Here is a 25,132-nt window from a genome sequence, read left to right as displayed (position 1 = left end):
CAATCCTATGTAGCTATAGCTTGGTGACTGATGAGGTAAATACATTAATTTGGTTGGGAAACCATGGCATAAAATTTTCTGTCCATGACAACATCTCAGCACACCGTGTACTCTGTGTCCGATTCTGTGCTTTGTCGCCATTGTGGGAGTAATGTCTCTTGCCGAAGAAGCTGTGGAAGGTATTTCGCGGGGACGCATGCCCCCGCCCCCCTTGGCCGCTGGCGCGAGGGCCCGTCGAGGCCGCTTGCGGCTTTAATTTAATTTCTAATCCTTCCATACCGTGACAGTGTGCTGTGAGCCTTTAGTCCCTTTTCTGTTTCTCATTTTGATAGTTCACATTTAAAACATGGGTGCATGGTTTCTTGCAGAGGAATTGAACGTCACTCACCTTTCAACCAATCAGCACACAGCAACGCATCACGTGATTTCCAAAATGGCAGTGCCAGCGGAGTAGACTGGAAGTTCACTTCTTAGTTGAAAAAAATCGACCATTTGGATCAATATTATGGACTTGAATTGAATAGCATGTTGGGGCGAATAATCTTTACTGGTTCATGATGAAAATAAGGTTGGTAGATTGGCTGTGGAGGGAGCAGTTTACGAAATGCGTGACTTCTAACACGGGAACCCCCAGCTTTGTGATTTTCATTCATTCTTATTCTCTTCCGTGTCCTAGCTTGTTGGGAAAGAAGACAAGGTGGATTGTGTATTGGGGCATGTAGCGACTGGTTATACAGGGTTTTGTTGGTGCCACACAAGCTGGTTTGAGTGTTCCTCACATGTGATTTCACACACGCCATTCTCTAAAGTTTATACAGAAGGGTGTGTAAACCCTTAAACTGTGCTGACTGTAACTCAGATAACCACTCGTTACAACCGTGGCGAGCAGAAAAGCATCTCGGAACACGTAACCAGGGCTTTCCTCAGAAAAAAAAAAAAAATCACAGCTGAGCTAGCCCGGCCCGGAGGGCCCCAAAGGCTGCTAGGGGGATCTGGGAGCATGCTCCCTGAGAAAATTTTGAAATTAGACTTCAAATGGTGCATTCTGCTGGCATCTAGGGCTGACTTAGGCACAAGTCAACATTTATTAAATTTGCCTTTTTTTTTTTTTTTTAAATAACCTTGACAGATGTGCAAGCGGCAAAATTTAAAGGGCAAAATTAGATTTGAAATGAAGACACTTTGTTGCACGCCTCTTCATTTTCCATTTCCAGGATGCAAGGAAAAGAATTGAGGTCAAATCATACAATGGCGCCATCGAGCGACCAGCGCCTAGAAGGTGGCTTTGTGTGGTTGCGAATGGCAGTCAGTGCATGCAGTGACACCCTGTATTTTCACTTCTGGGTTGAGAACCAGGATAGTCTAGGCATAGCCTGGGCCCGCCCATCCTAAGCGTGACGCAACACGAGGGCCTGTTGCGAGCTTAGTCTGGCCAGGCAGGCTATCTACAGCTCTTCCAAACTCCGGAAAAATCGGGAGCCAATCAACTTTGAGCATCTCCAACGGCCCTGGGTAGAGGCGTGTTCAAGGCACTGACGTAGTAGAACTGCGACCGGAAGCCAAAGATAGATTCTGTAAACAATGCCGGAAGCGCTTCATTCACATCACGAACATGGAGCAGCGGCAAGCCTTTAACACAGCGGTAGGTGCTGTATTGAAAGCATTCAACGGGAAGTTCTCATTGAAAACGGAGCAAAGAGCAGCCCTGGAGGTATTTATTGAAAGGAAGGACGTTTTCACCTTGCTCCCGACCGGCTTCGGTAAGAGTTTAATCTACCAGTTAGCCCCGTCGCGTCACATACGTCAGAGGAAAGAGTGATGTGATTGGTTTAAGCTTCGTCACAGCCTTTTCTGGCTTCGACCAGTAGCAAACTGAGGCATTTCAGGGAGGCGGGTCAACCACGGGCTCTGGGAAACGGTTGGGCTTAATATCTTGGCCAGACCAATAGCTCGTAGAGCTTTGAAGTCGTGTTAGCCAGACTAGTCTAGGCATGCATATATATATATATATATATATATATATATATATATATATATATATATATATATATATATATAAATAAAATCTGTACTTACAGTACTTCTCATTTTCAGAGAAGAATAGGAGATATTTAGGTGCGGAAAGTACTCTGCATTGTTCAACTTATGGTATTGACTTTTTTGGTGCGCAAATGACAGCGCGGCGCTGATGTCACACAGCATGGCAGAGTGCCGCGTGTCCACACTTTGGGGAAAGCCCTGGTATCTACACGACCATGTCAGGTTCCAATTGTGTTTTAGCCTAACATTTTAAAGTTGCTGGAAGTGAAAGTGTGTGATTTTTGTTTCACTTTATTTTTCTGCAGAACCTGGCTCAGCTTGCTCTTCATATTTCTGATAGACAAAGGTCAGAACTTGACTCACTTTCATAAACCACATGAAGTGCATTTTCTGAGGTGTGAAAATATCTACTTCCTGTGCTTTACCCTGAGACTGTAAATCCTTTTCCTCTGATTTTTATTAAAGTGTCGGGGCAGATCACCACAGTTGAAGCTGTTATAGGAGGCTCTGTGATCTTATTGTGTTCAGCCGGTCGCTATGAAAAGGACGTGTTCTGGCGTCACGATAACACCAAGACGGTGTACGACATCATCGACGGTAAAGAGAATTTTCATGACCAGCATTCAGCGTACAGCGGCAGAGTCGAAGTTTTTCAATCGGAGTTCACGAAAGGGAATTACTCCATCAGATTAAGTGATGTGAAACACACTGATGCAGGAATTTACAGCTGCCAGATCCCTGGCTCCAGGACTCTCCAAGTAGATCTGAAGGTTCAAGGTGTGTGGGGGTGTTTTTCCATTTCTGAGTCAGTATTTTAGATTTGAGATTTCTGGAGTAAAATCTGCCTTAAAGGAACAGTCCACCGTACTTCCATAATGAAATATGCTCTTATCTGAATTGAGACGAGCTGCTCCGTACCCATCCGAGCTTTGCGCGACGTCCCAGTCAGTCAGACGCAGTCAGACACGCTGTCACTCCTGTTAGCAATGTAGCTAGGCTCAGTATGGCCAACGGTATTTTTTGGGGCTGTAGTTAGATGCGACCAAACTCTTCCACGTTTTTCCTGTTTACATAGGTTTATATGACCAGTGACATGAAACAGGTTCAGTTACACAAATTGAAACGTGGCGATTTTCTATGCTATGGAAAGTCCACACTATAATGACAGGCGTACTAACACCTTCTGCGTGCTTCGGCAGCGCATTGATACGGAGCTCAGATATCAAAGCGCTGTCGAAGCGCGCAGAAGGTGTTAGTACGCCTGTCATTATAGTGCGGACTTTCCATAGCATAGAAAATCGCTATGTTTCAATTTTTTTTAACTGAACTTTTTTCATATCACTGGTCATATAAACCTATGTAAACAGGAAAAACGCGGAAGAGTTTGGTCGCATCTAACTACAGCCCCAAAAAATACCGTTGGCCATACTGAGCCTAGCTACATTGCTAACAGGAGTGACAGCGCGTCTGACTGCGTCTGACTGACTGGGAGGTCGCGCAAAGCTCGGATAGGTACGGAGCAGCTCGTCTCAATTCAGGTAAGAGCATATTTCATTATGGAAGTACGGTGGACTGTTCCTTTAAATGCGTCGCCTTCTGGTCCAGTTTGATTGTTATAAATTCAAACATTGCAGTTTGTTTATTTTTATGATCCAAAAAAGTATAGAGTCACCGGTGTGTAGTTGATGCATATACCCGAGTAAATGTTCAACACGGCTGAATCACAGTTTTTTTTTTTCCCCAGAGTATGCAGTGAGAGATGAACGGCACAAATTTGCGCCAACAAGCCGAGGAGCGAGAAGACGGCCTGACACTTGTTTGCTTTTCTCTGCAGCTCTGTTGGGACTGAGTGTATGGTTTTGTTGGAGCAGTTGATTTTTGATCATTTGGTAGAACACCTACACCTTTCTTTCTGATGAAAAAAAACATTTATTTTTTTCACGGTCCAAATCCTGCGCTCTGATTGGCTGGCGAGCGGGTCTGTATCCTACGGTACGGACCTCTGGCGACTCGCTCGTTCACAACAACAAACATAGTAGCATTTTTTTTTTTTGTCAACGTTTATTTATTTTTTATTTATTTATTTATTTTAATAAGATTTATGTATAATATCAAAATTCTTATAAATGTTTGCCAGCATTTCTCAGGAGAATAGCAATAATTTTACAGCATGGATAGCGATAACGACAGTGTTCACAGCGAAAGCGAGTTTTACTACCCTGAGGAAGAAGAAATAAAAGAAAACATTTCAGGAGAAAGCTAAAAACCTGTAACTGTTGCTAATGCTGAGCAAAAACATGGCTGAATCCTGAATGACTCAATTTTGTATAAATAGGGGACTGCATAGGTGGCAAAATGTAGTTTTTTTCCTGCCATGGAAGTGCACTTGTATACTGAGGAGGAAGTAATTTGCATTACAGCCATGAATGAGGATTCAAAATGGCGGCTCGGCTCGGTTTTCCCTTTCGGGCGCTCTCGTTTTCTGTTAGAATTTGATAAAGAAAAAAATAAATATTTACCAGCTTAAGGTCGGTCCGTATGGTGAAATACTGTGACCTCGGCCTTGAATACGGTATTTCACCATACGGACCTCCCAGCTGGTAAATAACATGTATATACTGTACATCAGTAAGTGCTGTATTCAGGGTGGCCGCGGGTCCTTAAAAAGTCTTAAATTTAATTTTCCTAAAATAAGGCCATTCAAAAGTCTTAAAGGCGTCGTGAGGTAATTTCAGCAATCAGGCTATATCATGTGTCAAAATGTCGGGTTTGGTGGGTTATTCAAGCCCCTCGGTTTCCCGTGATCTCAGTGTCACGATGCGCCCGCTACAAGCATTTAAAGTTGACGCGCACTGCCAAATTTAGGCAGCCAGCCGTTAACTAGGTTAACTTGTGTGTGACATCATACCAGTAACCTCCCTTGGGTGATGCTGGCCTGTCGCCATGTTTTCTCTATAGCGTGTGTTTACCAGAGTTGTTTACATTACGGATTTTGTGGATTTATTCAGTTTGTGGATAGTTTTGAACACTCAAAACACTATAAAATGATGTATTAATATTCTGTGATACAAAATGCCTAATCGGTGTATTGTGTTTGGCTGTAACACTGAACACTATTTGTGACTCTTGTTATCAATGGATCTGATTTCAAGGTCATGGCTAGGTATTGATAGAAAAAATATTTTTTTAAAAACACATGTTTTAAGTGTTTCTATGTATCAATCATTAATTGTACAAAATGATTTTCATACATTTATGTATTTGTCATATCTTTTTTTGTCACATGAAGTGTTGTCTTGATAACATATGTGGCACATAATTTTAGCAAATGGATGACAGAAGATTAATTGAAAGATTTATGCCACAGAGCTGCCTTTTAACTAATAATTATCACTTATTACTGACGATTGTACGTTTACTAAACAATACTAGAGATGCACCGATACCACATTTGTGAAAACCGATACGAGTATGAGTACTATAATTTCAGTACTTGCCGATACCGAGTACTACCGATACTGTTGATGTTATTAAAATATAATTTTTCAAAAATTGCAGCATTTGAATATTTAATAGGCCTACTTTATCTATTTCCCGTGAATGTTGTTTTCTAACTGGAGTGATCATGCACACGGGTTCACGTTGACAATCTCCACTGCTCCAGAAGCGCAGAGTAGCCTCGAGTCCACGTCACACAGCCAGACAGCGCCTCTTCACGGTAGCGCTTATCTTTTGCAACATTGTTACAATAATGTTGCAAAACCTAAGCGCTGCTGCACTAGGCCTACATAATGTTGCAAAAGAAGCGCTACCGTGAAATGAAGAGGCGCTGTCTGCTGGCAGTGTAACGTGGACTACAAGGCTATCTGCGCTTCCGTGTGCAACCTCTCTCGATTGTCGCGCAACATTCACTCCCAGAAAACTACACTCATTGCAAATAGCCTACACAAAGAATTAAATATTTAGCTGCTGCAATTTCTGAAAAAGGCTGCTATTTATTTGGATTAGATTACAATGTCCAACTTTCGAAGTCAAGAAAGACTTGCACTCTTGCAACATGTAAGACCGATTGTTGATGAAGGGAGGAGAGAGCAGTGAGTTACCACATGCAGCATGATCATTTCACTCCGCTGGTCACTTACCCCCTCTATCATCGGCCTTCCGCAACATTGCAGTCTTGGTTGACTTAAGGGTTGTTCTGGTGGTGCGCTTAAACTACTCCAATTACATTTAGCAACAAGACAAGGGCGTGAAAGGGAGGAGCAGTGACCATCGCAACATCACAGAGAGCGCACAAGATAACAGTGGCGGCCGGCGACGATGTATTATTTAATTTCCATCGCCAGTAATGCAGACTAAAATATGCCCCCCCCCTCCCTCCCTCCTCTCATGTGCATGTGCGCACATCCTGCTGTGTGCTGCAGGAGAGTTGAATGCCTCGAGCACGCTCTTGTTCAGTCGCAGAACTTGTTAGGCAGACGCTGTTGCTGTCCATTCGCAACATCGCGTCCCGTGCTCGTGGAGCTCCATACCTGTAGATGGGACGTCAATTTCCTTGGTCTTAGCGTTGCCCTCAACTGAAACAAGTTGGAAAACTCAATCAGCCATTTCTTAAAGCTCTCACTCTTCACTCTTCACTCTTAAACTCTCCCGGTTGGACTCGTACTTAAAAACTCTGCCGGTTGGATTCACCTATACAAAAATCCGATTTTCATTTGTTTGTTAGTGAGTAGCCTGTCCTACAAAACCCTTACCTAGGCGAATAGCCAACATTAAAAAAGGACAACGTTGGGGATCTTAGCGTAGGCCTATCTGCGTATGGCAGCGAAAGGGAGTGGAGTGTGGAGAGATGTTTAAAATGACAGTGTTGGGGAAAGATGTTGTGACGGCACTGTTTCATGACTACGCAAACACATCTTCGTCATGGAAAAATGGGTTGTCAAACAATTTTTTTTTTGTCTTCTGACGAAATTAGCCTACGCTCAATGCTTGAGATTTACAATTTTTTCCTGGGAGAGGCTTTTTTTTCCTTGAACGGACGCTGGCAAAAGGCGCTTCACGGAACACTATCGGCGCATGGTATAACCTACCATATTATGCTCAAGCCTGAGCTCAACAATGCTTCAGTTTTTTTTTTTTCTCTCTCGAATGGAACAAAAAGCGCTGCGGGGAACATTGGTATCGGCACTGGTATCGGTTCATGGTATCGGCAACTGTTTGACGAGTATGAGTATATTAGTGGAGTATCGGGGCCGATGCCAGTATCGGTATCAGTGCATGCTTAAACAATACAATACAAAGCTCAATCAGGGATGTGATTTTTCCGCGAATTCGCGGAATTCCGCTTTTTTTCACTTCAAAATTAAAAAAAAAAAATTTTCAGATTTTTCGCTCAAAAATCCGCATTCATATCCTATTCGTTCCGACTTTCAGTAATTCCGTCATTGAGATGAAACGAGGTACGTGATTGGCCCATCGCTCTGTAACAACCAATGAACGCGCTTGTTAGCTGTACGTAAGCTCGCTTCAAACAAAGAGTTGAAAGATGGCAGCCTCCGTGATTGAGCGTAAAGATGCGCCTGATCATCAGTTTGGTGTGTGTTTTTAAAGTAAATAAACATGGGGAAGAAGAAAAAACAACCCAGCTCATTCCTTTCCCCATCATAAGCCTGTGAGTGGTGATGGTGTCACTGCACGTGCGACGGAGTGACGAAGGTTGCCGTGGCAACGGGGCCTCGCGCCATCTGTTGCTTCCTGGATGCGCATGCGCACGCTATGAAAGCTGTGGCGAAAAGGTTAGCATCGGAGGCTAAACCTTCTGAGGAGAAAAGAAGGAGCGGTTTTTATTTCAGTTTGTTTTAGTTACGTCCGAAGAAACAGCAGTTTAAATCACGGCTCTAGTTTACAAATCAAAATGGGTACTCAGTCAAAACAAAAGCTAGAGAGAGGGGGAGTGGTGTAGAGAGAGGGGGAGCGGTGTAGAGAGAGGGGGAGCGGTGTAGGGGGAGGGGGAGCGGTGTAGAGAGAGGGGGAGCGGTGGGAGTTTAACCCGGGAAAGTGAGTCTGTGAGGCGGCAGTGATGCTGGACCCCTCCCCCCTCCTCTCACTTTACCTCAGAGTCTCTGCCAACTTCATCACAGATTATTTCACCTTTTTCACGCGAAGTTAGTTTTAATTTTCGCTCAAAACTTTTCCCACAGCGTGGATGTAAGGTAATTATACACAATTTTGATTTGTTTATTCAATATTAAAATGTTAGTGCAAATAATACATACTTGCCAACTTTTCAAAATTCTCATGAGGGAGAAAAGTGCATGAAAGACATTTTCAGTTGGCCGAGGGTCTGATGCGCGGTTGAAATGATAAAAACAGTGGAGCCCAATTAATTGCAAACACATTTTTTGTGAATGTTGTTTAGTGAAAGTGATTTTTATTCTTGCATATGAAAATCCTCAAGTGAGTGAACACTGTACAGTTCTGTATATGAGTCAATTTCACAGAAAACGGTTTTTTTTTTTTGTCCGGACGTGTTTTGTTTACATTTTGAGATTTCTAAAACCTTTTTATGGTCTCATATGATAAAACATTATCGGTTCTACCTTGCATTTCAAAATTTGACTACTTTGGTTCATAAATGTGCATTTTGTAGCAAATCTTAGGGTCGAAAATGAGCAAAAATGGCTGTTCCACTGAAAAGAGACTTTTTTTTTTTTTTCCAGACATGATTCTTAATGTTAGACAAAGGTGGAATTGAAACTTTTTCATGTTCAACGACAAGACTGTGGAAACCACAATGGACATATGTCACAAATTGAAAATGCCATTAAGAAAATATACATTTTTTATTTTTTTGTTAATTTTTGTACCTGTCCCAGAGGTTTGTGTCAGTTCTGTTACCGTGATTAATCACATAACAAAAATAAATGCTCCCAAAAGCTATTATTGAAATTTTGTTGCCAAGGATTTACATATTCTCACCTTTTATATGGATGGCAGAATGAACTGAATCTGAGAATATTTACTTAAAAATTTCAGTTTTGGTAAGTAGTCTATGCATGACTAATTTTTTGTGTCAATCCTGTTACCCTGCCTAAACGGGGTGTGCAGTAACTTAATCAAATATTAGAAGTTGCCATACATAAGAAGCAAACCGGGAGACTACCAGGAGCAATAGAGTTTAATAAATAATGGTGGATGAATTCTTATGTTGCATCATGTTTGTTTGAAAAGGCACATTTAGGTATGTTCAACTTCTACAGTAATTGAAAGTATAAATTTTGTTTTTCCTTATACAATTTTCTATTTATTCTAATGCAGATGATTTAATTTAGAATGACATTTTTAGGTTTCATGTTTTGGCTTTTTGTCAGTTAAGAATCATTGAATTTACTATAGGGGCTCAGAGTTGCATGTTGACCATTAAATTGGCTTGAATTTGTTAATCATGACAAGTTTTTTCTTGTGTGTTTGCTTGCCATTTTAGTACAATTTTTAAGTCAGAAACCCCCAGAACCCAGGAGCTTCGGGGGGCTTCGCCCTCCCTTGTCCCCCCACCAGGGCACTGCCATGGACCAGCTGGGGGCCTGCGGCCCCCAGACCCCCAGCTAAAATTTTCAGATAATTTCACCAGCCCCAAATCACATCCCTGCTCAATACTCCCAGCCTATAACATACTGAATATCAAGTTAAAATCAACTACAATAAAAGGAAAATGATAAACTGGAATATCAAGGGGTCTACTGTATCAGAAGGCCCACTGCATTTTGCGAGATCGCAAGCTGTCAAGTTGCTAGAATTCAATCTTTCTAGCTATACTTTCACCCCCTACAGCTATCAGTATTACACATAAATCATAGATTAATCACACAGCATTCTAATTCAAGTGAAAATGGTCTTTAAAAATACACACAAGTAGTGACTTAGTCAGAGAAACCAACCAAAACAAGTCTTCAAGTCGCCGGTCTTCTTCATTCTCGTCTTCATTTCTGTCGTCGTCAGAACTGTCCTCATTTTCTTCTGAAGATGAGCGCTCCGATTCAAATCTGTAAGGCTGGATACCACCAGGACATTCAGCTGTCAAAATCTCTACTTGTGGGCCATTTTCTTCTTCTGTATCGGTAAAATCAAAGCTAATTTCCTCAGCATCGCTCCTATTTTCTGGTGTGTCCGCCATTGCAACTGCACCGAGTGGTTACTGGTATGACGTCACGCAGCTGTTCCATTGACCGAGAGGGGGCGCTGCGAACGCGGGAAATTTCAAGTGATGGGCATGACCAAATAAGGACCGATTACAACCACGGGAAGCTTTTGAAAAATCGACGGTCAATTTATTTCGAATCTCGAAAGCATTCTGGTGCAAAATAATGCGACTTTTATCGCCACTGCGTGACACCTTTAAATTTCAATCCCCATGGTCTTAAATTTTCAATCTTAAATTTATGGAGATTTTACTCAGTCATATCGTTAAAATGTGGTACACTTTGGATGGGGAAAAAGTTTAATCGTTTTTGATGCTCACAATTATACCGCGCAGGCTCCGAATCCACTGGTTGCTAGACACACGCGTGCTTGACAACCACTCAGTGCCTGATCTGTTGTGTAAAGCTAGCTGCACACTACGCCGATTTTCAGCGTACCGAGCCAACTGAAGTCGCGAGTCAGGCGTAAAGACTAGTTTTCGATGGTACCGACTCATCTCACAGCCGATTCGAAAAACTAATCGGGAGCCAGACTGATCGGCGAGAGTCGCTAGCAATAGCCAATCATATCTTTCGCATATAACACGTGACATCATTAAACACAATTTCTAGCGGGAGAAATACGTGTTGGTAGCACCTAATGCAGGTATATACTGTAATTCCATAGACTGAAGCTTTATCCATAGACACAGTGGGCTGGAAAGCCACTCTGCTCAAGTTGTGTGGCTGAATTCCAAATCGCTTTAACTCCCCTATATAAGTGCACTATTTAAGGTTGGGAATAATAGCTCATGCAGCCTAGATAGTGCGCTACATATTCCATGTTGTGTCATTTGTAATTCAGCCTGTAGCATCTTCAAGTGTTGGATTTAACAGTAACTATATCCAATAGCCAATCACAAAGCTATTAAGTTGTCACGTGATATTTAGCGGAATGTTTGATGCTTAGTTTGCATAATCTCGTTTGGTGTCGCTTCAATCGCGACTGCACTCGTCAACAGTTGTGAGTTAGTCGGGGATATGCGCGTGCCCTGTCAGGAGTCGGCTCTGAAATGGGTCGGTTCGCAGGCCCGGCGCCCTGGGCGGGCCTTAGGGGGCCGTGCCCGCCCTGAGACTCATGGGCCCGCCCTGCTGGAACCCAGAGCAGAGACTTTTTTTCATAGGAGACAGGTCACTGAAGAAATCGTCCATAGAAATGAATGGGGACAGTTCGTAATGGCAGCAAACATTCTAATCAACCGTCTCTGACGGCAGTACGGGTCTGCAAATATCCCCCCTGTTCCGCTGCCAACAACCAATCATATGTCGATCTGAACCAACAGCTTTCCAATCATCTTGCAGCTTCGTGCTCCGCTGTCCCTCTCCTGCCGTTATAGAAGTACTGCGCCTGCGCAGTGTCAAAATAATCCACGAGAAAAGTGGATTTTAAAGCTTTTTCTGAGTCATGAGAACCAACCTAACACTCAAGTATAATCAACTTTTCATGGTGATTTCAATCATATGCTCTTCACTACCGTTAGTTTTCACAGAGTCCAGTATTGATATCTCCCCATTCATGTTCAGAGGGTCTGGTCTCACTAATCCGAAAAAGATGCCTGAAAGTGGCCGGCGAGTGACCGCACTTGGCCTGATAGGAGCCCGTCACAGCTTCTTCTTCTTTGTTTTTTTTTTTTCCCCTCAAAAAAAAAAAACAAAACGTAAACTACAAGTCAAAGTTTTTCAGTATAACAATAATAAAGAAAAATGTGCTCAATTTAAAATGTATTGAAACTATTCGAAATCGGCTGATCGGTTCATTCATTATTATCCGGGTTAAACGGAAGTTGTGTAGCCTATGGACAACAGCGAAAGTTTTAAAACATCTCCACCAACCCCTTGAGGCTATGCCAGGCGTAATGACAGCACTGAAACACGCTCTGACTTTTGGCGCAAGCACTGCGCTCTGCGAGAACTCGTTTTCCACGCTGAAGAATGTTTTCACCGACCACAGACAAAGTATGCTGCACACACGCAAGGCTAATTTAATTAAATTGGCATTTGAGAAGGACATAACAGAAAAATTCAGGGATGAGTGGAGGGACAGTGTCTTGCGAAGATTCCACGCAGCTTCACATCGTCGCCTACAGCTTTACTAATGGCGAGCTTGAGTTCTTAACAGAACTACAGTATGTACAAAATATTACAGCCTACTTGAGTTGTTGACTGCAGTGCGCCTGCTATATATAGGCTACAAATTGTACTTGAATTATTGATTACAATATGAACGAAACGGTATTATTTGAATTGTTGATTAGAACAGAATACCGTTGTTCATTACATTATGAATAAAATGCTTATACTTGATTAATTACAGTAGGCCTATGTACAAAATACCTGTAACCTACTTTTTATTAGCTTACTACATAATCGTTTTATTTGAATTTTTATTACATTATGTACAAAAATACATGAATTTTTGGTTACAGTATGTCTAAATACTTTAATGTTTATAAAATATATATACTTGAATTGTTACAAGTAGGCTATGCAATGTAGTTATAGACTGTTATTATCACCAGAGTTGTAGATATTACTTTTACAATTTAATTTTTCAATAAACCAGCTCCATTTTGCAGCATACTATCTTTTCCGTGAGTACAGAAACACTAGTAATAATTTCTGGATCATTGCTATAAACGTGGACTAATATTTCTTGGGAACCAATGGGTTAATGGAATGGAATGAACCAACCGACCAATCACATTTTTTTTTTCTTCAAATGGTATCTGGGTAAATCAGCAGCTGTCTCAGCCAATCACATTTTATTGCTGGACGGGATCATATCACGATATCTTCCGGTAGATACCCGAAATCAGCTTTGTGTGTTGTGAGGCCAGCGGAGCCAAAAAAAAAAAAAACTTTTAATATGCTGAGCAATGTTTGATACATTTTGGAAAGTTGTTTTGGTTGCTTTATAGGTTTCTTAGAATATTTAACTTGTTACGTCTGTGCTGCTCTCCTGGGTTGCTAGAAACAATTGTGTTGCCCTGGCTTGGCGTATAAAATGTGTGCCCCCCCCAAAGCAATTCAAGGCCCGTCCGTCAGTCCGTGTCTGGTGCTGGGTCTGTCAGTTCGGTACCGCGTGGATCGGCATAGTGTGCGGCTAGCTTAAAGTGTCATTCCACCATTGGATGTATTCTTTGGCATAAAATACAATATATTTTGACAACATATATAAATGGTAATATATAAATGGTATCACTAGATAGAGAAATCTTTTAGCTTCAAAATGATATATCAAACATAATTTGACAACGACAAGTATATTAATTTCGCGACCAAAGTCACCTACCCTTTTAATTTCCGCGCATGATGTCATCGGCAGGTTCCCCTTGTGTACCACGTGACGTGTGACGTGGCACATATCAGCAATGGCGGATAGAACGCGATAAAAATAATACCAATAAATCTAGCTAACTGAAAGATTAACTCAATTTTTCACAATTTTTTTGGCCCCCATATACGAGGAGAAATGACTCTCTCACTTTGGGGTTTTCCTGGTCTAAAAATAGACCGACACGTGGTACACAAGAAGGGGAACCTGCTGATGACATCACGTTTCACTACCGCGCGGAAATTAAAAGGGTAGGTGACTTTGGTCGCAAAATTAATATACTTGTCGTTGTCAAAAAATGATGTTTGATATATCATTTTGAAGCTAAAAGATTTCTCTGTCTAGTCATGTTGTCATAAAATATATTGTATTTTATGCCAAAGAATACATCCAATGGTGGAATGGCACTTTAAGTCCTATCGTGAGAGAGAGAGAGAGCAGCCCCTCCCCTCTCTGCTCCCTGAGTGGAGCCCCTCCCCTCTCTGCTCCCTGAGTGGAGCTCGTCGCCTTGGTAACGGTGCAGGTGCAGGGAAGAGACACAATATGACAAGCAAAGAGCGCTTTTTCTCAGAGTTCCCTCTCCTCGAACAACGCTGATTTACACGGAAACGAAAGGAGCTATTCACAAAATTCTTGCACATTGAGTGCTACAAGGCTCTCAAACACATTGATGTAAGTTTTAGTGTAAAAAATGTGGACACTAGAGCGAGTTAAAAACAAGTGACATTTCTGATTTTGCAGTAAAAGCGCTGCTACGTTTATAATGCGAGTCTATGGAAGAGCGCGGCTGTCCTCTCCTTACTTTCAGGCTTCTCATTCAAAAACTGTAAATCCTATCGCTCAGGTAGACACATTGTGTGAATCAAGACAAGTGTGGCTACTACTTTTGAGAAAATTGTGTGTGTAGAGTGAAAATTGTGGCTGAAAACACAGTTTAAATGAGAAAGTTAGAGCTTTTTTTTTTTTCAGGCTGCCTACTAGGGCTGCACAATATATCGAAAAAGTATCGATATCGCGATATCATAGTTTGCGATACACACCGCAAAAATTACTTAAATTTCGATAAAAGGCACATTTTTCTGTGCTGTCCAATCACATTTGAATGTCAATAAGCGCCGCGGGATAACTCCGCCCCCTATTGCAAAACAAGTAAAAGCCTCGTGGTGATGGCGGGAGCAAGTGTGGTGAGACAAACTTGTGAGGAGGAACTGGTTTCCAAAAAAAAAAATGCACGTCTGCTATTTGGAAGTACTTTTGGATTCAGGAGGGATGACGTACTGCAAACTCAGGTACTTTGCAAGACATGTACCTGTAAAACAGTGGTGGGGCGGCTCACTGGGACAAACGCTGCTGTACAGAAGCATAAAAACATAAAACCCCGCTCTCTCTCTCTCTCTCTCTCTCTCTCTCTCTCTCTCTCTCTCTCTCTCTCTCATACACTACCTCTCACACACTCTCTCACACACTCTCTCTCACACACACACACACTACCGCTCGCTCACTCACACACGCTACCGCGCTCTCTCTCTCACTCTCACACACACACACACACACACACACACCACTGCTCTCTCACCCACATGTGTTATTAACAGATTGTGTTTGAGTTTATGGTGAATCTGTGTCGCTCACCTTCATCTCCCGGGAGCCGCTGAAATTGCCATTTTGAATGCTTTGTTAATGTAATGTAGTTTTCAGTTTTTTGTTTACTTCAACTTAAGACATTTTCTGCTGTGCTCACAAAAATTAAGAGATTTAAAGATGATTGATGGACACCATTGCAGGTGTAGCCATGTTTTTCCAATAAAAAATAATGTTGGAATGGAAGCGATGCATTGGGTGTTTTTTTTTTTTTTTTTAAATGCTAGATACAGGGCAGAACGGCGAGTAGAGGTAAGAAAAACATTATATATTTAATTATCGTGATACATATCGATATCGAGATATTCAGTCATGTTATCGAATATCGCATATTTTTCTGATATCGTGCAGCCCTACTGCCTACACTCTAAACTCCTGAGCTCCACTGGTGTGTAACGCCATAGACACCTATTATAAAGTCTGAATTTCTCCAGATTTGATCATGGTGTTTGATCTGTGACTGATCAAAAAGTATAGAACCCAGCAAAAAAGTTGAATGCCAGATCCACACAGGAGAATTTTATCTCCATTTTAAAGTTTGAATCATGTCTCTAGGTGAAAGCATGCCAGAGCAGCGGATGTTTGAAAAACATTGAAAATGTGCGATTTTTTTTTTTTTAAATTAATTCCATAGAAAATGAATGGGAAATTTTGTGTGATTGAATGCTGAACAAAGTAATAGAATAGCGAGTCCGATCGAACCGCACGTTTTGATGTATTGTTTGTCTGTGTGCGATGTACGGTTATTGGGTTATTCGAAATCAAAATTTGTACAGAAGATGAAAAACAGAAGAACAAGAGTTTGCTGTGCTTTGCTCTCTATATGGGAGTCAATAGTTTGCAATGCATAGCACTGCATCACTAATAAACTCCTGTGCACGCAGTTCCCAGGATTAAATATATTTTCCACAGACCATTTATTTATTCACTTTACTCAAATACAAAGTAAAATGGCAGTAAATCTTCTTTCTTTTCTTGCGTATTGCATCATGAGGCGTTCCTGGCTTGTAAATCTCTTATTTTCGGTGCATGACACATTCACGCAACTGAGCATGCTATGAATTAACAACGACAACGGTCTGCAGTGGCGGCTACACAATTACACACTCAGCGAACATTTCTCCATTTGTGTATGCAAATACACTCCAACGACTCAGTTTGGTTTCATTTACAACCAACGGTGTCTTTTGATGCCAGCACGTAATTGAACGAGAGAAGACTGGTTTACCGGAGACAAAATAAGCGTCATCTCTGCTTTTGTTCCCTCTGATGTCGCCTCCGACGGCCCCGACACACTACTGCCTCCGCCGAGTGCGCGCGCACACCGCATGTCGGGGCCGCGGATGAGTTACTCTCCCTTGATCAACGAAGCCGGCGGGGAATTTGTGGTTATTATCGGTACAAACAGCTCGAATCGCAACTTAAGAGTGCGGTTCAGTTTGACATTATTGTCAGTCCGTTAGATAAACATTTAATTTTATTAAAATCTAAAATTAATATTTAGAGCCTGTGGGCTACAAAAATAATAGTCATTAAAGTAGCCGGCTGGACTTAATTGTGTAGTCGGCTGTATGGCCGGCAGCCGGCGCTTGTGGAAAGCCCTGTCGAATCAGCTCTGCGCATGCGCCGTGCGGCACAAAAAAATGGCAGCCACCATGAAGGAAGGAGATCCGGAGTTTTCAAACATTTGCTTAAGTGTGAAATCGCAAAATGGTATTCTAGCGAACAACAAAATAGTAAAGATTCAGAAAAACAAATCATTCAGTGATCATTTTAATAGTGTAATTTCATCCGAACTAGGCCTAACGCTCGATTTAGAACTACAAAAAGTCCGTGTGTCGGACATTTTAAGTACCTTTTGTAAAAGTTTTGCAAATGTTGCAGTCAGCATTTAAAATGCTAACTGAAAGTTTTTGTACAAGTTTCAGTTGATGAAACTGTCATTTTATTAAATGTGTTTGCTTTTGTAATAAAAAAAAAAGTACTGAAAGAAAAAGCAAACACAGCATTGCGATTTTCTTATCCATCCATTAAAAAAAAAAAAAATCCCTCCCTCCCTACTGAATTTTTTTTGCTCACCCGGTGGACAGGAAACGGATTTTTTTTTTAAGGATGGCCTTGGATTCAAACATTGTGACTGCATTCTGATTGTCACATAGTTACAAGTTTATCCGATCCTTATATTGTGTTCTGAGTGTGTGAATGCCTGTCAAGGAAAAGAAATGAAGTACTTCTACTAGAATAGTGTTTTCTGGTGAATGTTTACAAGAACAATAAGTTACATTAAGTTATATAGTTTTTTTTTTTTTTTTTTTTTTTCCAGAAGAGTACGTTTTTGCGTGACTTTAGATTTGGTCTTAATTTTTTTTGGAACATGGTCTTAAAAAGTCTTAAATTTAACTTGGACAAACCTGTAGACACCCTGTGTATTTTTTATAAAGATTAAATATTTTATCCTGATTGATGTGATTTAAAACAGATTGGAACTATTTAATTTTTTTGCACATGTACAATCCTGTGTGTGTGTGTACGTGTACAGTGGTGCTTGAAAGTTTGTGAACTCTTTTTAGAATTTTCTATATTTCTGCATAAATATGACCTCAAACATCAGATTTTCACACAAGTCCTAAAAGTAGATAAAGAGAACCCAGTTAAAGAAATGAGACAAAATTATAATACTTGGTCATTTATTTATTGAGGAAAATGATCCAATATTACATATCTGTGAGTGGCAAAAGTATGTGAACCTCCGAGGATTAGCAGTTAATTTGAAGGTGAAATTCGAGTCAGGTGTTTTCAATCAATGGGACGACAATCAGGTGTGAGTGGGCACCCTGTTTTATTTAAAGAACAGGGATCTATCACCGTCTGAGCTTCATAACACGTTTGTGGAAGTGTATCATGGCACAAACAAAGGAGATTTCTGAGGACCTCAGGAAAACCGTTGTTGATGCTCATCAGGCTGGAAAAGGTTACAAAACCATCTCTAGAGAGTTTGGACTCCACCAATCCACAGTCAGACAGATTGTGTACAAATGGAGGAAATTCAAGACCATTGTTACCCTCCCCAGGAGTGGTCGACCAACAAAGATCACTCCAAGAGCAAGGCGTGTAATAGTCGGCCAGGCCACAAAGGACCCCAGGGTAACTTCTAAGCAACTGAAGGCCTCTCTCACATTGGCTAATGTTCATGAGTCCACCATCAGGAGAACACTGAACAATGTTGTGCATGCCACGGTTGCAAGGAGAAAACCACTGCTCTCCAAAAAGGACGTTGCTGCTCAACTGCAGTTAGTTAAAGATGACGTGGACAAGCCAGAAGGCTATGGGAAAAATGTTTTGTGCACGGATGAGACCAAAATAGAAATTTTAGTTTAAATGAGAAGCGTTATGTTTGGAGAAAGGAAAACACTGCATTCCAGCATAAGAACCTTATCCCATCTGTGAAACATGGCGGTGGTAGTATCATGGTTTGGGCCTGTTTTGCTGCATCTGGGCCAGGACGGCTTGCCATCATTGATGGAACAATGAATTCTGAATTATACCAGCGAATTTTCCTTTAGAATGTCAGAACATCTGTCCATGAACTGAATCTCAAGAAAAGGTGGGTCATGCAGCAAGACAACGACCCTAAATGCACAAGTCATTCTACCAAAGAATGGTTAAAGAAGAATAAAGTTAATGTTTTGGAATGGCCAAGTCAAAGTCCTGACCTTAATCCAATCGAAATGTTGTGGAAGGACCTGAAGCGAGCAGTTCATGTGAGGAAACCCACCAACATCCCAGAGTTGAAGCTGTTCTGTACGGAGGAACGGGCTAAAATTCCTCCAAGCCGGTGTGCAGGACTGATCAACAGTTACCGCAAACGTTTAGTTGTAGTTATTACTGTACAAGGGGGTCACACCAGATACCAGAGGTGGGGACTTGAGACTTGGGGACTTGGACTCGAGTCGACTCGAGTCACTGTTTTCATGACTTGTGACTTGACTTGACAAAACATGAAAATACTTGAGACTTGACTCGGACTTGGAAGTTTAAGACTCGGGACTTGACTTGACACACGATGACTTGAGTGACTTAAGTGTTATTTCCATCGTGTGTTTATTGTGAAAATAAAATGTAATATGCACATACTTCAGTAATTTTGATTGCACTGCTGTTGGGTTGTCACCGCCCTGTCCATCAGGCACGCTCTCTGCGTGGGCTATATACCACGCCCCATGCCACGGTGTGTTCACAGATTTCACATCATGTCAGCCATCCCAAGAGTCATCACTTTCGGCTTCAAGGGCTACTGCCTAGAAGGTAAACGACGAACGGCGCAGTGCAAGATTTGCAACGTGACGATTTCTGACAGCCAGACCACGACCTCCAATTTCGTCCGGCATTTGAAGATCCATTCTGCCCAGTAAGTTTATTAATGTGTTGTTATTTGGTGATAGCAGCTAAACTGCTCGTTAGCCAATGTTAGCCACGAGAGTGAGCGGTAGGAGGATTTTAGCCGTTGCAGATGTAGCTAGGGATTCAGTTTATCATTGTGAAATTCTTATGTGAATGCTGGTAAGCAATGTAGTTACGTCAAGTTTAATGATATTGTATATCAGTAGTAGTAAGTCGATTGTGCACTTTGCAGTCGTGATGCTGAATAACATAAGCAGCTTCCTACCCTGTTGTTCTGTTTCAGGGTTAAGCTAATGGTCAGCTTGTGAACATGTACACGTTCATGAGCAGTACAAGTTCGTGTCATACCTGTCAACTTTGAGGTTTGAAAAAAAGGGATATTTCCCAGATTTTTAACTCAAAATAAGGGAAAATTTTGGAAAGTCATACCCTTCACCAAAAGTGGGTGTGTAGTTGAATGGGGGGCAATTTTCTATCTAGTATTTGTGATTTCCTGTACTCTGGTGCATGTTGGTGATAGTCAAGACCCAAACTCAATATGCTTATGGTTTATAGAGTGCATTTGTGAATAAACTATACATTTATTTTTATTTGCTTTCAGTGGCACCAGTTATTTCCAAAATTAAGGGCTAAAATACGTATCTTATGTTAAAATAAGAAAGGTCATTATATAACCAGTCAAATTAAATTCCATTGCAATTTATTATGGTTTTACCATAGTCATGGCCTCGGAACGATAGATAGATAGATAGATAGATAGATAGATAGATAGATGTAATAAAGAGAAACTAGATGTAATAAAGAGAGAGTAATATAAGATATTAAACCAAGAGTGATTTAAAATGGGTAAGTTTCAGATAGAAAATAAAATAGACAATGAGTGGATAAAACAGTTAATACACCAATTAGTTTACACTAGGCTATTTATGAGGTCTTCGCCAGGACATACTTAATGTAAACATGTGTAGCTTACCTTTGATTATTTGGGAGGCTTTCGTTTTCCCCATGGAAAATTTCTTTGCGATGGAAGAGTCTGGGAACATTCATCAAATCATCAAAGAAAGAGAGGCTAATGTTTTTCTTAGCTATTAGCATCGCCATCTTCACCTCAGACCTAATCAGTGTTGCCAGATACTGCTGACGTTTTCCAGCCCAAATTATGTTCAGAAACCACCCAACTTGGGAGGGAAACCACCCAATCTGGCAACACTGGACCTAATCACTTGTTCAGCCTCGCCTCCGGACGTAGTTCTGTAATTACTGATGCCTGAGAGGGCGGGGACGTGAATTCATGGCCCGACTTCCTGCTGTAAACTCCTGTCAGAGGCGCGTCATGAATTCTGGACCTACCGACTTTTTTAGATTGTGAAAATACGGGATATTTTCGGGAAAATAAAAAAAACGGGAAGACAGCGGGAAATAAGTCAAAATAAGGGATTTCCCGGGGAAAACGGGAGGGTTGACGGGTATGGTTCGTGTACATTAGCCAGACTGTCCATAGGGCATAGAGGCAGGGGAGTTTATCATAGCCGTTTGAAATAGCAGTGCAGCAACCTGCACATTTTTTTCGTCACACTACCCGATCAAAAAAGAAAAGAAAACTCCGTCCCACTGCCTATCATGCACTATTGAAAAAAGCGCCACGATTTGGATTCACCGGCATGCCACTCGCTGTTTGAATACAGGCTAGTGTGGCAGGATGGACTGGGTGAATATGGTTTGTTTACCTTATGTCCGTTGGTTCTCTCTCGCTACTTTGATCATGTTGATCATGTTTGGCTTCCTACTTTCTGTTTTGGTCTTGGTTGGCTCTCTGCGTTGCTCTGTGACAGCCAATCATCTGATTCCTGGTTGGCTCTGTGCTTTTCCTTGGCGGCCAATCCCGTTACCGGTAAGATGTTATAGTTTGTACACAGCCCTAATTCAGTGCGTAGCATTAGAGGCTTGTGTCGTTGGGTTCATCTGATCGCCGGTTGTCTCATCGAATTCTTTGCTGCACTGCGGCTACTACATCTTCCATCAGATTGCACTGGTTAATGCACCATCATTCGGCTCATCTGCTATATTTTGCCGTGGGCTCCTTATATTCACAAGTTGCTGCTCAGGTATGTTGGTTTTAATTGAGTCGCGTTATGGGGTTATCAGGTCGGCTGTTTAGTAAGCCCACTGTTGTGTTTCAGCATTGTTGCATCGTTATTTGACTAGCATGCTGCACCTTGCTACAAGCTCTGTGCGTTAACCAGCGTCACTCAGGTAGGTTGTTTTAGTTGCGTGGTGAAGTTACTGGGCTGGCTGTTTACTAAGCGTACTTCTGTGTCGTTTCTCAGATACCACCTCACAAGGAAGTGACTTTGCCGGCTAGAACAACTGCTGCTTTGCTTTGTCTTGCCTGTTTACGATTGCATTGACGTGTCTACGTCTCTGCTCTCCAATACCGTGGATCATTGGCTATTGCAGCTCGAATTCTCTGCTCTCAGACTTTGTGTGAATGAGCGTGTGTGTGCGTGTGTAAAATGACTGTGGAATACAGCTCTTGGCTGAGTGCCAGGGCCAAGGGCTTCTTGCTCTTTGTTTGGTTTTATTATTTGGTCGTGTCATTTTGTCATTTTTGAGTTGCATCATAGAGAGGGGGCTTATTGCTGTGGAGTCTCGTGTTGCTGTTTATATTTTTTGTTTGTGTTTTGGGTCTTTTGGACCCGGGTGAGTGTGTGATGCCCATAACTGTGTGTGTATGGGTGAGTGTGTGAGGTCCATAATTAATTGTTTTTTTTTTTTTTTGTATACACAGGAGCGGAGCGCCGGTGGTGGGGACAGCGTCCTTCAGGTGGTGGGTCCTCTTCTGTGTGTAGTGATTGTTCTCACTGTGTGACTGACCAGTTGTCGTGTTGTGTGAGGTGAGTGTGGTTCTGCACACGTGTGCCTGGGGTGGATTCTTGGCATCCATATTGAGGGGCGGCTGGACGCCCGCCTCAGTTGCTCCTGTGTGCGCATGTCTGTCTTGTGTTCAGGGATGTGATTTTTCCGCGAATTCGCGGAATTCCGCTTTTTTCACCTCAAAACTTGAAATTTTTTTTTCCCGATTTTTCCCTCATCCACATTCGTATCCTATTCGTTCCGACTTTGTTTGAAAGATGGCAGCCTCGGATTTGCATCTTTACGCCTCGATCACGGAGGCTGCCATCTTTCAACTCTTTGTTTGAAGCGAGCTTACGTACAGCTATCTAACAAGCGCGTTCATTGGTTGTTACAGAGCGATGAGCCAATCACGTACCTCGTTTCATCTCATTGACGTAATGACGTCATTTACGCAATTACGTCATTGAGATGAAACGAGGTACGTGATTGGCTCATCGCTCTGTAACAACCAATGAATGCGCTCGCTTCAAACAAAGAGTTGAAAGATGGCAGCCTCCGTGATCGAGCGTAAAGATGCAAATCGAGTTAAAGAAATCGACAGAATAGTGAAAAAAAAGTTCCGCTGGGAATGGTTGGAGAAAAACCGCGGCTCGCCTCGGGGCGAATTATGTCACAAGGCGCGGGGCTAGCGGGCCCTGCTCGCGCTGGTTCTTTGGGGTGTGTGTGAGTGAGAGAGAGAGAGCGAGTGTGTGTGTGAGAGAGTGAGCGAGTGTGTGTGTCAGAGTTGCATGTTGACCATTAAATTGGCTTGAATTTGTTAATCATGACAAGTTTTTTTTCTTGTGTTTGCGCTTGCCATTTTAGTACAATTTTTAAGTCAGAAAACCCCAGAACCCAGGAGCTTCGGGGGGCTTCCCCCCCTTGTCCCCCCACCAGGCCGCTGCCCTGGACCAGCTGGGGGCCTGTGGCCCCCAGACCCCCGGCTAAAATTTTCAAATAATTTCACCAGCCCCAAATCACATCCCTGTCTGTCTCCTGGCAGAAAGCTCCTTAGTTTGCTCCCCTTGTGTCTCAATCACAGCTGGTATTCTGAAGAACGACTTCTTTTCACTTTTCCCATCAGCTTTGTTGGAACACCCTAACACAGCACAAAAGTTTACCATTGTAGGTTTATGATGAATCAAGTGCCTCGTGGGTTCACGAGGACCCGGGGACCCCCGGCTAAAATTTTCAGATAATTTCACCAGCCCCAAATCACATCCCTGTGTGTTGTCTGAATGAGTTTATGTGCAAGTGTTTGTGTGTTACCAACAACCAGTCTACTTAAGATCCATACACCTGCTCTTCTGCCTCTGTTCTGGTGTGAATTAACAAGTCCTTTACTGTGTTTGTTTTCCCCACCCTGAATGTGGGCATGCATGAATTGTGACTTACTGTGTGACCATGGCCAATTGAAAAGCTTTGCAGTAATTTTTTTTTTTAAATCAGTCTGACGTCAGCTTTTTATGTTCATTGTCGTGCTCTTGTATTAATAAAACTTATTTTTGTGTATGGAAACACGTCTCTGTCATCTCAGTACCCGAACCTGTGTCCTGGTATGAGTGTAATGGTAATTTGAGTTCCCCTAGTGTCCACCGAGGGGTGGCGTAGTCAGACACCCTAGTAGCATCCGCCACACTAGCAGCAATACTAAACTCTGCAAAATAGGCTGACTGTGCGCGGGAGTCTCGGTTCCCGCTGTAACACAGTGTTACGAAAATAAATTGTGCAGTCATCCAAACCATGAATTTACATTTAGTATATCAGGCTACCAGGCCGCCAAAACAATGGTTTGAATGACTACAATTTAGAGAGCACAACTCTGTAACTGAACAGGTGCATTGGATATTTCCCAGTGAGGTCATTTAAAAAAGTCTCTGGGTAATTGTTCAAGGAAAGATGAATCCCGCGCACTGTCCTTTCCGTATTGTTCCCGAAACGTTGCACTTGTGGTAAGGAGGACAGTGCGTTAGCCACGACCGAAACGCTGTGAGCAAAGTTCCTGTGGAAAAGAATGCGCGGGATGCATATTTCATTTAACATTTATTTTTGTAACAATCTATTATAGCGGGAACCAAGACTCCCGCGCCAAAGTTGTTCTATATGTCCCCGCTCCGCACAGGCTGAGGCAGCCTTGGAGAGGGAGAGAGCGAGAGAGAGAGCGCTTTTGCACACGCCTCTGTAGCTCGTCATATGGGGTAAGATGTCACTTTTGCACGGGCGAACAGGTCTTCTTTTTGAGACCTAAATTATGTCTGACACATTTCTCTATCCTTTGGGTTTTTTTTTTTTACTGGCGCAAACATACATCGAAGTCACTTCAGGTTTCTCCACGTGTATCTTATTAATAATAATCATCTCATCTGATGTGATTAGAGAAGCTCATGCCCCTGTTAACCCAAGGTGTCGTCCTACCCTCTTTTAACTACGCACATAACAGAATGCCAATTCTCTGTTTATTTTTCTTGTTGGCTGATGACAATGTGAGAAACTTGGTTGGCTTTCAATCTTGCAATCAATTTTGCCATCAATAAATAACTTTGACATTATTACTGTTTTGTTTTATTCCATGATGTATTTTACA

The 25,132-nt window shown here is 42.0% G+C and overlaps 1 protein-coding gene across 4 annotated transcripts in view; it reads left to right on the top strand.

Annotated features, from left to right (window-relative positions):
- LOC132875034 (CD276 antigen homolog) overlaps positions 1-8,003 on the top strand; it is a 56,547-nt gene extending 48,544 nt beyond the window's left edge. For all 4 annotated transcript variants that reach the window (XR_009651745.1, XM_060911614.1, XM_060911616.1 and 1 more), the window contains 3 exons: positions 2,346-2,386; positions 2,506-2,817; positions 3,785-8,003. Coding sequence is in view for 3 of the 4 variants with exons in the window: in XM_060911614.1 (XP_060767597.1) it covers positions 2,346-2,386; positions 2,506-2,817; positions 3,785-3,915 (484 nt within the window). In the remaining variant the exon portion in view is untranslated. The remainder of the gene's footprint in view (positions 1-2,345; positions 2,387-2,505; positions 2,818-3,784) is intronic.
- Positions 8,004-25,132: the final 17,129 nt, after the last annotated feature.

The sequence above is a fragment of the Neoarius graeffei genome, chromosome 27 (genome assembly GCF_027579695.1).
Source record: "Neoarius graeffei isolate fNeoGra1 chromosome 27, fNeoGra1.pri, whole genome shotgun sequence".
Classification (NCBI taxonomy): Eukaryota; Metazoa; Chordata; class Actinopteri; order Siluriformes; family Ariidae; genus Neoarius; species Neoarius graeffei.
The sequence above is the reverse complement of the archived record's forward strand: the minus strand, read 5'-3'. Positions and strand labels throughout refer to the sequence as shown.